At 36.0% G+C, this 18,478-nt stretch overlaps 1 protein-coding gene across 1 annotated transcript in view; it reads left to right on the plus strand.

Moving 5' to 3' along the window:
* The window catches only part of LOC130218906 (microtubule-associated protein 4), a 123,693-nt gene extending 107,247 nt beyond the window's left edge, over positions 1–16,446 (plus strand). Inside the window, exons 13-17 of the mRNA XM_056451225.1 lie at positions 2,242–2,307; positions 6,038–6,130; positions 6,518–6,599; positions 9,433–9,545; positions 16,210–16,446. Coding sequence (XP_056307200.1) covers positions 2,242–2,307; positions 6,038–6,130; positions 6,518–6,599; positions 9,433–9,545; positions 16,210–16,410 — 555 coding nt within the window. The 3' untranslated portion in view covers positions 16,411–16,446. The remainder of the gene's footprint in view (positions 1–2,241; positions 2,308–6,037; positions 6,131–6,517; positions 6,600–9,432; positions 9,546–16,209) is intronic.
* Positions 16,447–18,478: the final 2,032 nt, after the last annotated feature.

Genomic DNA, 18,478 nt, shown 5'->3' on the forward strand with positions numbered 1-18,478 from the left:
AGAGGGAAAGCCCCGCCCACTAGTGCCCATCTCTCCCTCATTACCATGTTAGTCTTGTTTTTAAATCTGCCACTATGCTGACACACAGGCGTTTGTAGCTCCGCCCTCTTTTGAAAAGAGCACAATCTCATTTGAATTTAAAGTGACAGTCACCAAAACACCACAATTAGGATCAAAGCCTAAAAGGGTCCGGTTCAGAGAGCTAGAGAACATTATCTGTGTGCTATTATGAGCTGAAACATCACATACACACTCTAGAGACATCAGAGATGCATTTTAGAGCGACTTTTAGTCTCCTTTAATGTGAAATAACTGAACATAAACATGGGACGGCGCTTACTGTGGAGGTTTTTGCAACTGAACTCATCTGTCTATATTGTCCACCAGTTTTTACATTATGAAAGAGCAGAATCGGCTTTCCCTTTGATATGCATGTGCACCACATGGAAAGTGCACAGTATCAGTGGCGCCTGCAGCCGCACGGCTGAACGCACTGTGCATATACCTCACATGAGAGGGCGGAAATTAATGCTGCTTTTTTATTTATTTATTTATTACATAATTTAAATTAATTATTAAACAGTTAACACTACAGAATATTGACAAAGCAAGAAAGAATGAGAATAAATAAAGGTGTGCATGTGTGTGTTTTAAAGCGTGTATACTTGCATGGTGGGAGATCTATCGGCTTTAGTTTTGCTGACGGTTTTTCCGCACTCTAAAAATTACAATTCAGATAGCTATTGTTTAAAACAAGCTTCAACATTAGTAAACTCTCTTTAAAACAGATAAACTTAATTGAGCATTTGCCAAAAAGCCTAAAACTAATGAAACAAATACAGATCCCCTATATGGAGAGCGCAGTCTGATCAGCACCTGAGTCTCTGTCATCAGATCAGATCCAGCTGCTGCGGAGTCTCCTCGCATGGAACGGCTATCATTCAAGGCTACTTTATCTAGAAGATAACTGACCAAGAAAATATTTAAACAAACAGACAAACATATGAAATTCGTTTTAAAAGGATATTTTTTCCTAAGAAAAATATACGAGTTAAATTTTAGTTTGAGCTCGTCCACTACTCAACCGTGCGGGTGGATGTTTTTCAGTCAGTAGAAAGTAAGGATTTAATTAATGCTTCAGTATTGGTATTATATCACAATCTTCTGTCATATATTTACAATTATTTTAATATATCATGATTTTTAAAGATTACGTCTTGAGCGTCTGCTTTTCCTTGGTGCTGATGTGCTTTTATTACATTTAGATTTCAACGAAGTATTAAAATTAAAAAGGAAACGAATTATGTTGTAACGAATGCCCTTAAATAATGTAGCCTTTGACAGTAAGCACCAGTGTTTGTTTACATGATTGGGGGAAGGGGGCGGGGCGGTGCTGGATTTGTGCCTACCTTGGAATAAAATCCTGGAGGTGCCCCATGCACAGTATAAACATGATATACACTCCTATGATCACAGATATACAGTACATGTCTAACCCTCCCCAGCTCTGCCTCCTATCTTTTCCCTAACTGTTTTCCCTCTGATTTTGAGCAGTTTCTTCTCTAGTTTAGAGCAATCTTTCCTCTTATTTTAAGCACTTTTTTTTAGCTCAGGCTTAAAGCAGTTTCTCTTCTGATTTTCAGCAGGATTTCCTCTAATTTTGAGCCGTTTTTCCTCTATTTTAAGCAGTTATTCCTCGTATTTAGAGCTATCCTTCCTCTAATTTAAGCATTTTTTTCTCTGATTATAAGCAGTTTATCCTCTGCACTACAAATTAAATATTCTTAAAAAAAAACATGTATTGTTTTCAGAAATAATGAGTCAACATTAAGTGAATCTCTTCATTAAAACAAGTGAAGTCATCTGACAATGATTTATTTTAACAGTATTTACCCCATTGGCAGATCATTTTGCTTGTTTTAAGGAGAAACTCACTTAATTTTGACTCATTATTTCTGAAAACAAGGCAATTATTTATTGCTTGTCTATAAAATTCTTCTAGATTTACAAATTTTCAGATGTTTGGACAAGAAACAAGACAAAAACTCAAGAAAAATTGTTTTTTTTGAGCTTTTTTTCCCATAAACTTTGATCAGTTTTTCTCTGAATTTGATCAGTTATACTTCTGAAGATGAGCAGTTTTGATGTGAGGTTATCATAGGCTGTAGATGTGTTAGATCCGTCTTCACACACATACATGAGTGACTGCAGGGGTGTATTGTGGGATTGTTGCGCCTGCAGGTTTCAGGGTCTCAGAGCAGGACGGACTCACAGATCTCAGCCTCCAAAGAGAGCAGCCAGGGCAAAGTGAGTTCATCATCATCATCATCATCATCATCACTCACCTCACCTCTGCATATCTCTGTTTCTGACTGCATCACCACATGCACTGTTAATATACATTTGTTCAGTTTGCTTAATTGAATTGTGCAATATCATTGCCTTGATTCAATTAAGTAATAGTAAGTGTATTTATTTCTTACTAATAAATTAAAAATGTTCCTTACTTATACAATGTCATCTACTTACACCATATAGTAAAGATTGTTTTAATGTTATGAATAGCTATTTTAAAAAACACCTATTATTTTCACTCACTGGCCACTTTATTAGGTACACCTTACTAGTACCAGGTTGGAAATATTCCTCAGAGATTTTGCTCTGTATTGACATGATAGCATCACGCAGTTGCTGCAGATTTGTCGGCTGCATATCCATGATGCCAATCTCCTGTTCCACCACATCCCAAAGGTGCTCTATCGGATTGAGATCTGGTGACTGTGGAGGCCATTTGAGTGCAGTGAACTCATTGTCATGTTCAAGAAACCAGTCTGAGATGATTGGAGCTTTATGACATGGTGCGTTATCCTGCTGGAAGTAGCCATCAGAAGATAGAGACACTGTGGTCATAAAGGGATACAAGGCAGGATGGATCCATGCTTTCATGTTGTTGACGCCAAATTCTGACCCGACCATCTGAATGTGGCAGCGGAAATCGAATTTCATCAGACCAGGCAATGTTTCTCCAATCTTCTATTGTCCAGTTTTGGTGAGCCTGTGTGAATTGTAGCCTCAGTTTCCTGTTCTTAGCTGACAGGAGCGGCACCCGGTGTGGTCTTCTGCTGCTGTAGCCCATCCGCCTCAAGGTTGTTGTGTGTTCAGAGATGCTCTTCTGCAGACCTCGGTTGTAACGAGTGCTTATTTGAGTTACTGTTGCCTTTCTATCAGCTGGAACCAGTCTGGCCATTCTCCTCTGACCGCTGGCATCAACTAGGCATTTGCGCCCACATAACTGCCGCTCACTTGATATTTTCTGTTCTTCAGAACATTCTCTTTAAACCCTAGAGATGGTTGTGCGTGAAAATCCCAGTAGATCAGCAGTTTCTGAAATACTCAGAGCAGCCCCCTGGCACCAACAACCATGCCACGTTCAAAGTCACTTAAATCCCCTTTCTTGCTCAGTTTGAACAGCAGCAGATCGTCTTGACCATGTCTACATGCTTAAATGCATTGAGCTGCTGCCATGTGATTGGCTGATCACAAATTTTCGTTAACGAGCAGTTAGACAGGTGTACCTAATAAAGTGGCCAGTGAGTGTATGTATATAATTATGTGTATAATAGAATACAATTTCACAAAATAAAGCCCTTTGTTTTATATAACAGCTGCTGTCTGCCTTAATTTTTTTATTTTTGCTTTTTTTAATGTTATACAATAACTAATATATTTAATAATAATAATAACCATCTAAGTACACTATATAATAAAAGGTAAATAATAATAATAATAATAATCAAACAATAATAAATCTCTAAATGCACTATATAATAAAAAGTGAAATAATACATATTTTATAAATCATATGTTTACAAATACACACATTATTCAACCACTAACCTTCCTGTTTGTTTGTAGATCTTTGGAAAGCTTGCATTTCTGTCATTCTTTCATATTTTACCATACATTGTGTGTCACATCATTAATAAATTGTGTTATTTATCACAGCAGGGATACTCAAATTGCATAGTTTAAGAAAATGAGCCAGAATATGAAGTGACTAATTTTATTAAAAGACTATTTGTTTATTTTAAAATCAATCTGGCTTTTGTTGTAGTCAAGGTCTGTTGGATTATTAGCAAATGGAGCTTTGTGTTGTTTTGAAATGGAAATTATACATCAAAACCATGCTAAAATGTGTTATGGTCACTGGAAAAAACAATGGGATTTGAGTATCTCTAATTAATAATGTTCATCTGTGTCTGTATCTTACCAACCATATTCATATTCATAAAACAATCATAATTAAAGAGCAGAACAGTTGAGAAATGGACTATTCCTACATGGGAGATTTCTGGAGATTTCAGGGGTGTTTATACTAACTGGGGCTGGGATGATTAATCAAATGTAGAGATTATTTTATTGTAAAGATGCTGAGATTTTCTGAGTGTATTGTAATTCTCTGTTGAATGGATTATGAGCTTATTTTTACCAACTGATGGTCTGCTGTTAAAAAATAGCCCAGGGCGCCATCTGCTGTTAAAAAATAGTCTAGAGCGCCATCGACTTTTTAAAACAAGCCAAGAGTTAAGTCTACTGTTAAAAACTAGCCTAGAGCGCCATCGGCTGTTAAAAACTAGTCTAGAGCGCCATCTGCTGTTTAAAACTACCATAGAGTGCCGTCTGCTGTTAAAAACTAGCCTAGAGCTCTGTCTGCTCATTTAAAACTACCATAGAGCGCCATCTGCTGGTAAAAATTAGCCTAGAGCGCCGTCTGCTGTTAAAAACCAGTCTAGAGTGCTATCTGCTGATTTAAAACTACCATAGAGTGCTGTCTGCTGTTAAAAACTAGTCTAGAGCGCCATCTGCTGTTATAAACTAGTCTAGAGGGCCATCTGCTTATTTAAAAACTACCATAGAGTGCCATCTGCTGTTTAAAAACTATTATAGAGTGCCGTCTGCTGTTAAAAACTAGTCTAGAGCACCATCTACTGATTTAAAACTACCATAGAGCTCCATCTGCTGTTAAAAACTAGCCTAGAGCGCCGTTTCCTGTTTAAAAACTAGTCTAGAGTGCCATCTGCTGTTAAAAAACTAGTCTAGAGCACCATCTGCTGATTTAAAACTACTATAGAGCGCTGTCTGCTGTTAAAAACTAGCCTAGAGCGCCGTTTGCTGTTAAAAACTAGCCTAGAGCGCCGTTTGCTGTTAAAAACTAGTCTAGAGTGCCATCTGCTGTTAAAAACTAGTCTAGAGCACCATCTGCTGATTTAAAACTACCATAGAGTGCTGTCTGCTGTTAAAAACTAGCCTAGAGCGCCGTTTGCTGTTAAAAACTAGCCTAGAGCGCCGTTTGCTGTTAAAAACTAGTCTAGAGTGCCATCTGCTGTTAAAAACTAGTCTAGAGCACCATCTGCTGATTTAAAACTACCATAGAGTGCTGTCTGCTGTTAAAAACTAGCCTAGAGCACTGTTTGCTTTTTAAAAACTAGCCTAGAGCGCCATCTGCTGTTAAAAACTAGTCTAGAGTGCCATCTGCTGTTAAAAACTAGTCTAGAGCGCCATCTGTTGATTTTAAACTACCATCTGCTGTTAAAAACTAAACTAGTCTAGAGCGCCGTCTGCTGTCAAACTGTAGTCTAGAGCGGCATCTGCTGTTAGAAACTATTCTAGAGCGCTGTTTGCAGTTAAAACCTAAACAAGCGCGGCATCTGCTGTTTAAAACTAACCTAGACCACAATCTGCTGTGAAAAACTAGCCTAGAGCGCCATCTGCTGTGAAAAACTAAACCCAGAACCATGAGGGCATTGCAATCTATTCTGTAAACATGTATATTGATCCCCCAATCAGAAAGCATTGGTTTCTCACCTCAGCCCTGATACTAACAGAAGACTCAGTGCACAAACACACACACACACACACACAGACAGTGGGGTTTTAGCTGCTTTCAGGTGCTTCTGCTTGTGTCCTCCTCTGTCTCCCCTCTCTAACCTGGTCCTCCCTGGTGTCCCGTTCCTCCCGCCTGCCGTGCTGTATTCAGGTTCAGATAGTCTCCAAAAAAGTGGACTACAGTCACGTGACCTCACGCTTGGGCTCCAAGGACAATATGAAACATATTCCTGGTGGAGGGAACGTAAGTAACACCACTGCATGCGGTGTAGTCCATATCCAGACAAACACCTTCATTCTGTCCATTGTGCCATAAAACAACAATGAGGCGATTTCATCACATATAAGAGCTGCTGGTGATCGGGGACGAATGATCATTCCCAAATCTGCTGGTGCTGAGCGGCATTTTCCAAAACAAGGAAATCATGAGGTTTTGACTCTGGGTGTTTGTTTATACACTAACTCCAGATCAAATTTCTGAAGTCATGTCATTGAAGAGTTTTTGGTGTGTTTTTCCTTCCCTCATCATCTTGTTTGCTTTATGTTGATCCAATGCATGTCCCGTTGCTCAGTTTTGATTTCCCCATCTTTCATTTCATTGGTCATGTGGGATGATTGTATGTGTTCGCAGGTTCAGATTCTCAGCAAGAAGATCGACTTGAGTAAAGTGACCTCCAAGTGTGGATCCAAATCCAACATCAAACATAAACCAGGTATGAGGAGATGTGAAGGACTCTTCATCCAGAGTTAGCCTTGCAGTTTCTTTACATTTCAGGGTTTTTGGTCGTGAAAACTATTTTCTTGGCTAATTGATAGGGCTGCGTGATATTGGAAAATTTTAACATTGCAATATTTTTTTAATTTAGTGATATATATATAGTGATATGAATACAATTTCAATTACTTAACACCTTCATTTGGAAATAATTTCTAATGTTAGATCTACAGCCTCTCCATAAAATCTTTTTGGGCCCCCCGACACATTTTTGTTGTGGTTTGTGCTATTTGCAGTGCATTTCTGTAGTTGCACGTGTTGCATTTTCATGCATAACGATCTATAAACACGATCAAGAAAAAGATACAAGTGTTATTTCCTGAGTCTAACAGTGTTAAATTACAGTAACTGATTGATCAAAATATAAACGATTCAATAAAATTATTCACAGTTAAGATCACAAATGGTACAATTTTCTATAGCTGAAGGATTTTAAAGTCATTATACAATCACAGGCATCAACAACACATGCAAATGATCAATTATAATACAATCTGTTATGACCTTTTCAGGTCTAGGGATGTGACCGCAACAGAAAATTAATGATTGGTGGTGGGTGATGTGCAATGGCTGGAAAAAGAGAGAGAGAGAACTCAGCTCCTCAAACAGAATGCCTAGAGACTTAAACACAAGGTCAAATCAAGAAAAAGAGAAGTTTATTTGCATATATCAAAAATATAACAAAGAAAACAGGGTATTAATTTAGAAGGGGGCAGGGCCAAAACAACAAACAAAAACAAGCTAACTCCTAATATGATCTCTTGCTAATCTGAAATAAAAAGAATCAAAAATACATAAACAAATGAACTCCCTCCCTGGTTTAAAGTGCAGTTCAGGTTAAATACTCTCTCTCCTCTCCCAACAGCCAATCACTGGAAAGATCCAATGATCGCTACCAGGTGGACACAGTTACCTGCAGGGAGAGAGAGGGAGGCACACAGAGAGAGAGAGAGAGAGAGAGAGAGAGAGAGGAAAAACACAAAGCACACTGTGCACACGAAAAGATACGTCTCAGGACGTAACACCCCCACCACTAAAGATTATAACCACCTAGTGGTTATAAGCTAGAATGCACAAAAATCTCAAGCACTCATTAGCCTCTTTCACACAGTGATACCGGTAAATATCTGGAAAATCTACGGAATGACTTTACCGCTAAATTAAAAACAGCGCTGTTCACACAGGCGAGGACGTTACAGAATTTTTCGGAAAAGACCATTCACACATCCATTCCAAAACACCAGTAAATTCTGACATCAACCAGAAATGAGCTCTAAACGGCTGCGCTTATATTTGTAAACATTTGACTACATTAAAAACTCTGTGGATGGATCAGTATAGTAACAACTTCGATGAGAACATATAGAGCAACACTTTCGCATGTCCAGATGTAGATGATATGTGTGTGTGCTGGCGCTCACCGGCTGCTTCACGGGCACACGCCACTCGTCAAGCTACTGAAGGAAGAAGAGCTTGAAGGTAAACAAACAACGTCTTATCATAAGCATCTTATCGATAATTATTTACACTGTTGGCATTAAGATGAACATATAAACGTTATCTGACTAACTTCTAGCAGTTAAATGTGTCTGGGAATTATTCAAAGGCTTTTATTTCCATGAACCACGCGGACGTGAATGCGTCTGAGTGTTCTGATTGGCTAAATCAGACGTCTCACGTCAGGACGTTCTAGACGTGCACGCGCTCTTTCCGGCAATCTTCCTTCTGCGTTCACACCGCAGCATTCCGGTAAATTACGGTAATGTTACAACTTCTCCGGTGTTTTCAAAAAGAGCCTGTTCACACATACAGACCTTTCCGGGAAGTTGCCGGTAATTTTCCGGAAAGGTCTGTATGTGTGAAAGGGGCTGTTGACTGTCTAAACAGTGACCCTCTAGACAGGGCATCAGCGATGTGATTATCAGCCCCCTTTTTTGTGACGAATGTCAAGATGGTATTCCTGCACAATTAGAGACCAAGGCATCAATCGATTAGTGTTAGACATACGATTTAAAAACACTAGAGCAGGCATGGGCAAACTCGATCCTCGAGGGCCGGTGTCCCTGCAGAGTTTTGCTCCAACACTAATCAAACACACCAGAACACCCTAATTAGTGTCTTCAAGATCACTAGAAAGCTACAATCTGGTGTGTTTGATTAGGGTTGGTGCAAAACTATGCAGGGACACCGGCCCTCCAGGATCGAGTTTGCCCATCCCTGCACTAGAGTTTTGTGATCTGTATACACTACAATTGGGCTTTCACTTCCACCTAGATAGACTTCAAAATCTCAACATTGCATATCCTGCGATGTGACTATTGAGAATGATCACATTGCAGTATCGATGCTGAAATATTGTGCAGCCCTACTAATTAATGAATATTGTGCAGTTTTCATAGTGAAATGTTGGTTCTGGGAGTAATTTTCCTCTTAGAAAAAAAGTTTTAGAATTTTTATCCTATATTAATGTGAAAATCCAGGTCTAATACGACTTGGTTTATTGTTTTTATTATATCTGTATTATTCTAATTAGTTTTCACCATGCTAATGAAGCTGACAAGGCAATAAAATAAAATATACTGTATGATTGTGAATTCCCTTAGGGGTTCATTTTCAATTGTAGTCATGTTGGGCGATGCGGTGCACAGTAGCCTCACTGCAAGAAAGTCGCTGGTTAGAGCCTCAGCTGGGTCAGTTGGCGTTTCAGTGTGGAGTTTGCATGTTCTCCCTATTGTAAAGTGCTAACTGTAAATGTTTGTTGGTTTCTGCAGGTGGAGGTGAAGTCAAGATCGAGAGCCATAAGGTGAACTATAAGGATAAAGCTCAGTCCAAGGTGGGATCTATGGATAATGTCAACCATGAGCCTGGAGGAGGGAAAATCAAGGTGAGATTTGCACAAACGTCCATTTAAACCTTTTGAGACATCATAGGTGTTCCTGAGAAATCAGGCAGTGTTTTTATTGAGACATGTATACACAAACATATACAGACAGTCAAGTATGTCTCCATATAGAATTAAATGACGCATTTGGTTCGAGACATTTATATGTATAACATTAATAGTTTGAATTACAAGTACAAACACTTAAAACAAAAGCATTCTCATACCTTAGTCAAAATAAGTTCTGCATGTCTCTTCCTGTTTTTAAAATGAAGAAAAATACAATAAACTAACAAGCAAAACAATCTCACAACAACACATTTGTTGCACATTTGCTTGGAATGTGTGCCCGAGTCGTATGTTTGTTTTTATTATTCAGTTCACAAAATCTAAAGCATGTAAGATATTAACTCTATCCAATTATTTCCATTGTTTTGTAAATATTTGAGATTTTACTGTTATAGCCTTTCCATTACAAAAATATCATGTACTATATTTATCCATGCTGTTATTTCTAAAGACATTTAGGACATTTTCAGATATTTAATAATAGTTTTGTTTTGGTGTTTAAATAAAATAATTATTCGAAAAGTGAATTGTTATTGAGTGATCTCACCTTTATTGTTGCTATATATTATATACTGGTTTAGATTATAGAAAGAATTTACACTACAAAATGCAAAGTTCACAAGCCAAACAGCGAAAGAAACAGTACAAAGAAACAGCCAAGATAAACTTAGACGTGAAATTTGACTAATTAACTTTAGCTCAAAGGCTCTATTTAGTGTCGACATTAATATATGCTAAATTAATTTTATATGAAACAAAAGTTTATAAAGTGCACAAAAAGTGCCTTCTTTAATGTTTTGAATCTATATTTCTGTAAGAAATAAATTGACAAAATAGGGGGGAATTTAGGGCAAGTTTTACAATTTATGCAGAGTTTATAAAATGCTAATAAAGGGCCTGCTTTAATGTTTTATAGGAATTTTATTAATTAAATTGACAGGATAGCTGTGAATTTATGTTAAATTTACTGTAATTTAACTTAGGAGACATTGTCAAAATGAAACCACACACCTATTCTGGGTTGTACTTGTGTTAAAATCTAAAGAATCTGTTTATAAGCCAAAAAGAGATAATAAAATGAAGATAAAGTGGCGGCTTTAATGTTTGAGATGAGATTTATTTAATAAATGGACAGAATATGTGTGAATTTGTGTTACGGTATAATTCAGCTTAAAGTGTCAAAATGAAACAACATACTTATTCTGAGGTGGATTCAAATATTTAAAAAAGCACTTTTATATGCAGAAAACGTTTATAAAATGCTAATAAAGTGCCCGCTTTAATGTTTCAGATATATTTCTGCAAGAATACATTGACAAAATAACGGTTAATGTGGTTAATTTTACTGTAATTTAGCTATTTTATATGCAAAGTTTATAAAATGCAAATAAAGTGTCGACTGTAATGTTTCAGATTAATTTTAGTAAATAAATTGACAAAATAGGCATGACTGTTGACTTTACTGTAATTCAGCTTAAAGAATACATTGTCAAAATGAAACAACATACTTATTCTGAACTGTACTTGTATTAAAATCTTTAAAAAAAAAGCTATTTTATATGCAGAGAATGTTTATAAAATTCTAATAATGTGGCTACTTGAATGTTTCAGATTTTGTGCATAATAAATGAACAGAATGGGCTGAGTTTAATGTTTCATTCTTACTGTAATTCAGTGTAAAGGATGCATTAGTGTCAAAATTAAACAAAGCACATTATGATCTTATATTAAAACATATTTAAATATATTATGATTAAAAGCAGCTTAAAGGTTCCATGAAGAGCTGTGAAATGTGCATTTTTATTCGATATCTGATGTAATCTCAAACGAGGGCGGGTCATAGTGTAGCTCCTCCCCTTTAAAAAGAAACAGCCAATAGCGTTTTCTTTAAGCACCGTTCTGCCAGTGAGAGTGGTTGAGCTCAAGCACATCAAAGCATCTTGAAAGGGGGCGGGGCATGTCAGACACTAGAGAGCGTTTGATTGAAAAACGACTATATGAATACAAAAATAGACAAGCTTTACATGTTTATATCAGGGTTATGCGTTAGTTTTATCACTGTTTTAGAGCACACTAGCTTATAAATATCCTAAAAAGGAATAATACTAATATCAACATCTACAATTTCATGGGACCTTTAAGTGATCATAGTAAACTTGATTGTATGTGGAATGATGGCAAATGGCTACGACTGTGTTTTTAAGAAAAGTAGGAGGTATAGAAAGATTTTAAATGGCGTTTGATGAGTGGCAAGTACACGAAGCAAATAAAACCTCACACTTTTAATAAAGCTGAACACATACTGAAAGATTATGCTGCTTTTCTAAAGCTCTTCATGCTTTATTTGTGTGAAATCCATTTGTTGCAAGTGTTTTCATTCCAGCCACAACCCCTCAGTATTATATGTATGGAAAAATCCAATGTTAGGCAACAGGATACTTAATGAAAGCGCTGAATTGGAGATCTGATTGTTTGGGATGGCGAGGGTTTTGGCTTTTGGTCTCGCTGGGTTGTTTTCCACGCTCCTCCTGGTGGGTTTGCAGTGATCGTGATGTCACCTGCCCCTCAGCCTATAGCCATCCATTCCAGTCACATGACCACGCCATTACTGTTCCATAGTCATCCACACTCAACACAGCATGAGCAGATTTCATCACACTGATACGGGTTTAATATGTTCGTCACACTTTATGTTAAGGTGGTGTAGAGGCAGTGTAACTATTCATTTAACTACTGACTAATTATTTACATGTACTTGTTGTAATGTTTGGGGTTAGAATGTGGGCTAGGTTTAGGATTAGTTACATGTAGTTGTGCATAATTTATTGTCATTACTATAGCAAGTGCATGGAACATGTGCAACTACATCCCCTTAAATCAAAGTGTTATCAAAATACTATATATATATATATATATATATATATATATATATATATATATATATATATATTAATAAATATATAAATATTTATATATATATGCAATAAATATATACAGTTTAAACACAATTATTAGCAATCCTGTGAATTTTTGACATTTTTCTAACATTCCCCAAGTGCTGTTTAACAGTGCAAGGACATTTTTTCTACATTTCCTACTATATTTTTCTTCTGGATGAAGTCGTATTTCCTTTAGTTTAGTTGTACAGATAATTGTTAATGTTAATAATACAAAATGATTTGAAATAGTCTCAAATACATGCATTTTAAAGATCGACAGGCATCTCCATTTGCATGGATGTACATGCACTGCTGTTCATTTTTGTGATTATATACATTATGTTGCAATCGAGGTTCAGTTCCACATGATTTTTCTTTTGTATGTGTATATACATTATATATATGAGTATAATTTAGTTATTATGTTTGTCTTATGATTTTATTAATGATTTCATTGTATTAAGCATTCATTATTGTGTTATATTTAAGCATTATAGATATACAGCACCAGTCTAGTGTTTCACTTTACAAAAAGCTCTTATTAGTAAATGCATTAATAGTGTTCACTGCTGGTTAAACTGATGCATTTAGTAGGCCTGTTACAATAATTAATATATTGACGCACCACACAATACATGGAATGAATTGTTTTTGGAATCGACTCTTAATTCTCAGTGCCTCTGAATCAATTGTTTTTGAAATTGACTCTTGATTCGAAACATTACAAATTTTTTGTAGACTCGCGATTCTCAGCGCCACAGAATTAAGGAATCAATTATTTTAGGAATCGACTCTCCACTGTCAATGCCCTAGAATCAATGAATCAATTGTTTTTGTAGACTCTTGATTCTCAACGCCTCGGTATTGAGGAATCATTTGTTTTTGGAATTGACTCGCGATTCTCAACATCTAAGAATGATTCATTGTTTTTGGAATCGACTCTTGATTCTTAATACCTTTTCAATTTTTTATTCTTCACGCCTTTGAATCAAGTAAGACACTTTTGTAGACTCTCAATGGTCAATGCCTCAGAATTGAGGAATCAATTGTTTTTGGAATTGACTCGCGATTCTCAACACTTCGGATTTGAGGGATCTTTTTTTTTCTAGACTCTTCATTGCCAATGCCTCAGCATCGAGGAATCAGTTGTTTTTGGATCTGAATTGAGGAATCAGTTGTTTTTGGAATCGGCTTTTGATTCTCAACGCCTCCTAATTGAGTTATCAATTGTTTTTGGAATCGACTCTGGATTCTCAGCGCCTCCCAATCGAGAAATCAATTGCTGTTGAAATCAACTCTCAATTGTCAACGCCAATCAATGTTTCTTTTGGAATCGACTCTCTATTCTCAACACTTCGGATACGAGGAATCAATTTCTTTGTAGACTCTCAATTGGCAGTACCTCAGAGTCAATGGATCAATTGTTTTTGGAATTGATTCCCGATTCTAAACGCCTCGGAATTAAGGAATCTATTTTATTTTGGTAGACTCTCGATTGTCAATGCCTCTGAATCAATTAATCAAATATTTTTGGATTAGACTCTTGATTCTCAACGCTTTGGATTTAAGAAATAAATTTTTTTGTAGACTCTAGATTTTCAATGCCTCAGAATCATGGAATCAATTGTTTTTGGAATCAATTCTTCCTTCTCAACACCTCAGAATCAAGGAATCAATTGTTTTTGTAGACTTTTGATTGTCAATGGCTCAGAATCGAGGAATCAATTGTTTTTGGAATAAACTCTCGACTCTCAACAGGATTTGAGGAATCAATTTGTTTTGTATACTCTTGAGTTTCAATTCCTCAGAATTGGGGAATCAATTGTTTTTGGAATTGAAACTGGATTCTCAATGCCTCAGAATCAAGGAATCAATTGTTTTTGGAATCAATTGTTCATTCTCAACACCTCACAATCAGAGAATCAATTGTTTTCAGAATTGACTCTCGGTTCTCAATGCCTCACAATCAAGGAATCAATTGTTTTTGGGATTGACTCTCTAATCTCAGTACCTAAGATTTGAGGATTCAATTGTTTTTGGAATCAATTCTTGATTCTTCATGCCTCTGAATCGAGGAATCAGTTGTTGTTAGAGTTAATTAGATTGTCAATGCCTCAGAATTGAGGAATCAGTTGTTTTTGCAATTGACTCTTGATTCTCAACACTTTACATTCTAGGAATCCATGTTGATCCTTGTTTCCTAACACCTCTAAATCAAGGAATCAATTGGTTTTGGAATCGACTCTTTATTCTCAACACTTTGAGATCAAGGAACACGTTTTTGTAGACTCTCGATTCTAAACGCCTTGGATTGGAGGAATCAATTGTTTTTGGAATCGACTCTTGATTCGCAACACTTAATGAATCAATTTTTTTGTAGACTCTCGATTCTCAATGCCTCAGAATTGATGAATCATTTGTTTTTGGAATTGACTTTTGATTCTCACCAACTTTGATTCGAGGAATCAATTGTTTTTGGAATTGACTCTTGATTCTCAATGCCTCAGAATCAATGAATCAATGGTTTTTGGAATTGACTCCTAATTCTCAATGTCTCGGAATTGGAAAATCAATTGTGTTTGGAATTGACTCTTGATTCACAACACTTCAGATTCAAGGAATCAATTATTTTGTAGATTCTTGATTGACAGTGCTTCAGAATTGAGGAATCAATCATTTTTGGAATCGACTCTTGATTCGCAACACTTGATGAATCAATTTTTTTGTAGACTCTCGATTCTCAATGCCTCAGAATTGACGGATCTTTTGTTTTTGGCATTGACTTTTGATTCTCACCAACTTTGATTCGAGGAATCAATGGTTTTTGGAATTGACTCCTAATTCTCAATGTCTCGGAATTGGGAAATCAATTGTGTTTGGAATTGACTCTTGATTCACAACACTTCAGATTCGAGGAATCAATAATTTTATTGATTCTTGATTGTCAATGCTTCAAAATTGAGGAATCAATATTTTTTGCAATTGACTCTTGATTCTCAATGCCTCAGAATCAATGAATCAATGGTTTTTGGAATTGACTCCTGATTCTTAATGTATCGAAATTGAGGAATCATTTGTTTTTGGAATTGACTCTTGATTCACAACACTTCGGATTCGAGGAATCAATTATTTTATAGACTCTTGATTGCCAATGCTTTAGAATTGAGGAATCAGTTGTTTTTGTAGTTGAGTCTTGATTCTCAAAACTTTGGAATAGTGGAATCAATTGTTTTTGTAATTAATTCTCCTTTCTTACCACCTCTGAATCAAGGAATCACTTCTCAACACTTTGGAATAGTGGAATCAATTGTGTTTGGAAACGACACTTGATTCTTAATGCATCAGAATCAAGGAATCGATTCTATGTGGAGTTGACTCCAACCTCTAATGTACACATAGAAACTCACAGCTTCCTCATAGTAACCCATCAAAATAAAAGTTTTGTTATATTATGACAGGCCTAATATTTAGCTAATATTAAAGCTTTCACCCAGTTTGGAACAACGGTGGAAAATTTCTGCCGCTCAATCATTTAAGCCCAGGAGATTATTCTGGTGCTGTATATCCTCCATCTACCTCCAGCATGCATTGTGTGTGTGTGTGTGTTCGTCCTCATCCCGCCCTCATGTGTGCTATTGACGTGCTGCTGTGTGTTTTAGGCTGAGGGGGTTCAGGAGACTCCCTGCAGTGGTGTTTCTGCCACCGCTGATGCCCAGGAGAATGGGCTGAAGGACGGCGGTCCCTGCAAGAGTGACCCGATCCGGGACTCGCAGGGCCTGGATTTGCTCATCCCTGAAACAAGTAAGTTTGTGTGTGAACGCAGCCCAAAACCAGCCCACCGAAGCCCCCAGCCAGACTAGAGCTGATTTAGATTATGACTGACATCCAGAGGCCATTGCTCTCATGTGTTTAATCATGGTTCTGTTCATTTATTGCTTACTTCTGTTTAAGCAGCATGCTGATTATTTTGTTGTCTGGTTTATCATAGTGCGAGAGGTCGACTGATTAATAATGCAAAAGGAAAATCTGAAGTTAAAATTAAAGTTGCATCTAAATGTTTAAAATGAATGAATGCATTTTATTTGAAGCAAAGTCAAAGTGTTAAAACTAAATAAAACACTCTGTGAAAAAGATTCATAAAAGTCCTGAAATAAAATATGAATTTTAAAAAATAATAAAAGTAAATGTCAACTCAAAGCAACTAATACATTAAATAAACTATTTTGGTAAATCCCAATTTTAAAATTACTGTATAAAAATATAACATTTAATATTAACTATTCAGGGACGTCATGGTGGTTAACACTGTCACCTCACAGCAAGAAGGTCGCTGGTTTGAGTTCCGGCTGGGCCAGTTCAGTTTCTGTGTAGAGTTTGCGTGTGCGTGTGTGTGTGTGTGTGTGTGTGTGTGTGTGTGTGTATGTGTGTGTGTGTGTGTGTGTGTGTGTGTATGAGTGTGAATGAGTGTGTATGGATGTTTCCCAGTGCTGGGTTGCAGCTGGAAGGGCATCTGCTGTGTAAAACATATGCTGGATAAGTTGGTGGGTAATTCTGCTGTGGTGACCTCAGATGAATAAAGGGACTAAGCCTAGGGAAACTGAATGAATAAACTATTCAAATTGATGAAAAAAAATATTGATTAAAATGTTCATCATATATAATAATAATATATATAAATATTATTATTTAAATGCACTTTTTCATTTCAGTAAATATAAAACTTATTTTTTAAAGGAAAAACTCTGTTGTAAAGAAATCAAATGTTAAGTTTTATTGCAAGTAAAATAAAAAAGTAATAAAACAATGTATAAGTTATATGTCAAGTGAAATCAAATATGAAATAAAAGACTGAATGTGAGTTTTTTTATCAAAATACTGAATAAATGCATACATTAAAATGCAATAATACTATTGAACAAAACAATAAATAAAACTTTTAAAACTCATCATTTAAATTAATGTTTCACTGCAACGAAAAATGCAGTATGACCAAACATAAATGCTCAAAAGCTGGCATCATAGAAAACAAAAGTCTATATATATATATATATATATAGTTGAAGTCAGAATTATTAGCCCGCCATTGATTTTTTAAATTTTTTTTATTTCCCAAATGATGTTTAACAGAGCAAGGAAATTTTCACAGTATGTCTGATAATATTTTTTCTTCTGGAGAAAGTCTTATTTGTTTTATTTCAGCTAGAATAAAAGCAGTTTTTAATTTTTTAAACACCATTTTAAGGTCAATATTATTAGCCCCTTTAAGCTGTATTTATTTTCAATAGTCTACAGAACAAACCATCGTTATACAGTAACTTGCCTAATTACCCTAACCTGCCTAGTTAACCTAATTAACCTAGTTAGTAGGAAAGTAGTAGTAGTAAAACTTTATTGTCCTTGACAGGAAATTTCTTATGGGCATCGCCATATTGCTGCAGACATTCACTAAAAACAAGCAATAAAAACAATACAAAATACAACAGTTACACAATTTATAATGCTAATTAAGATAAACTCTTATTAAATAATCCCACTGAGACAGGTACAAAGGATTTCTTATAACGGTTTAAACTACACTTGGGGACTCTATATCTTTTACCAGAGTTCATAATGTGGAAACAAAGAATGAGTTGGATCGTTTACAATCCTTTCCTCCTGATTGAGGACACAGTGCTCATATAAAACTCGAGGATTAAAATATTCATCAGTTAAGCCTTTAAATGTCACTTTAAGCTGTATAGAAGTGTCTTGAAGAATATCTAGTCTAATATTATTTACTGTCATCATGACAAAGAGAAAATAAATCAGTTATTAGAGATGAGTTATTAAAACTATTATGATTAGAAATGTGTTGAAGAAATTGGGGGACAAAAATAAACAGGAGGGCTAATAATTCTGACTTCAACTGTATATGTGTATGTGTGTATA

This window comes from Danio aesculapii, chromosome 24 (assembly GCF_903798145.1).
Source record: "Danio aesculapii chromosome 24, fDanAes4.1, whole genome shotgun sequence".
NCBI lineage: Eukaryota > Metazoa > Chordata > Actinopteri > Cypriniformes > Danionidae > Danio > Danio aesculapii.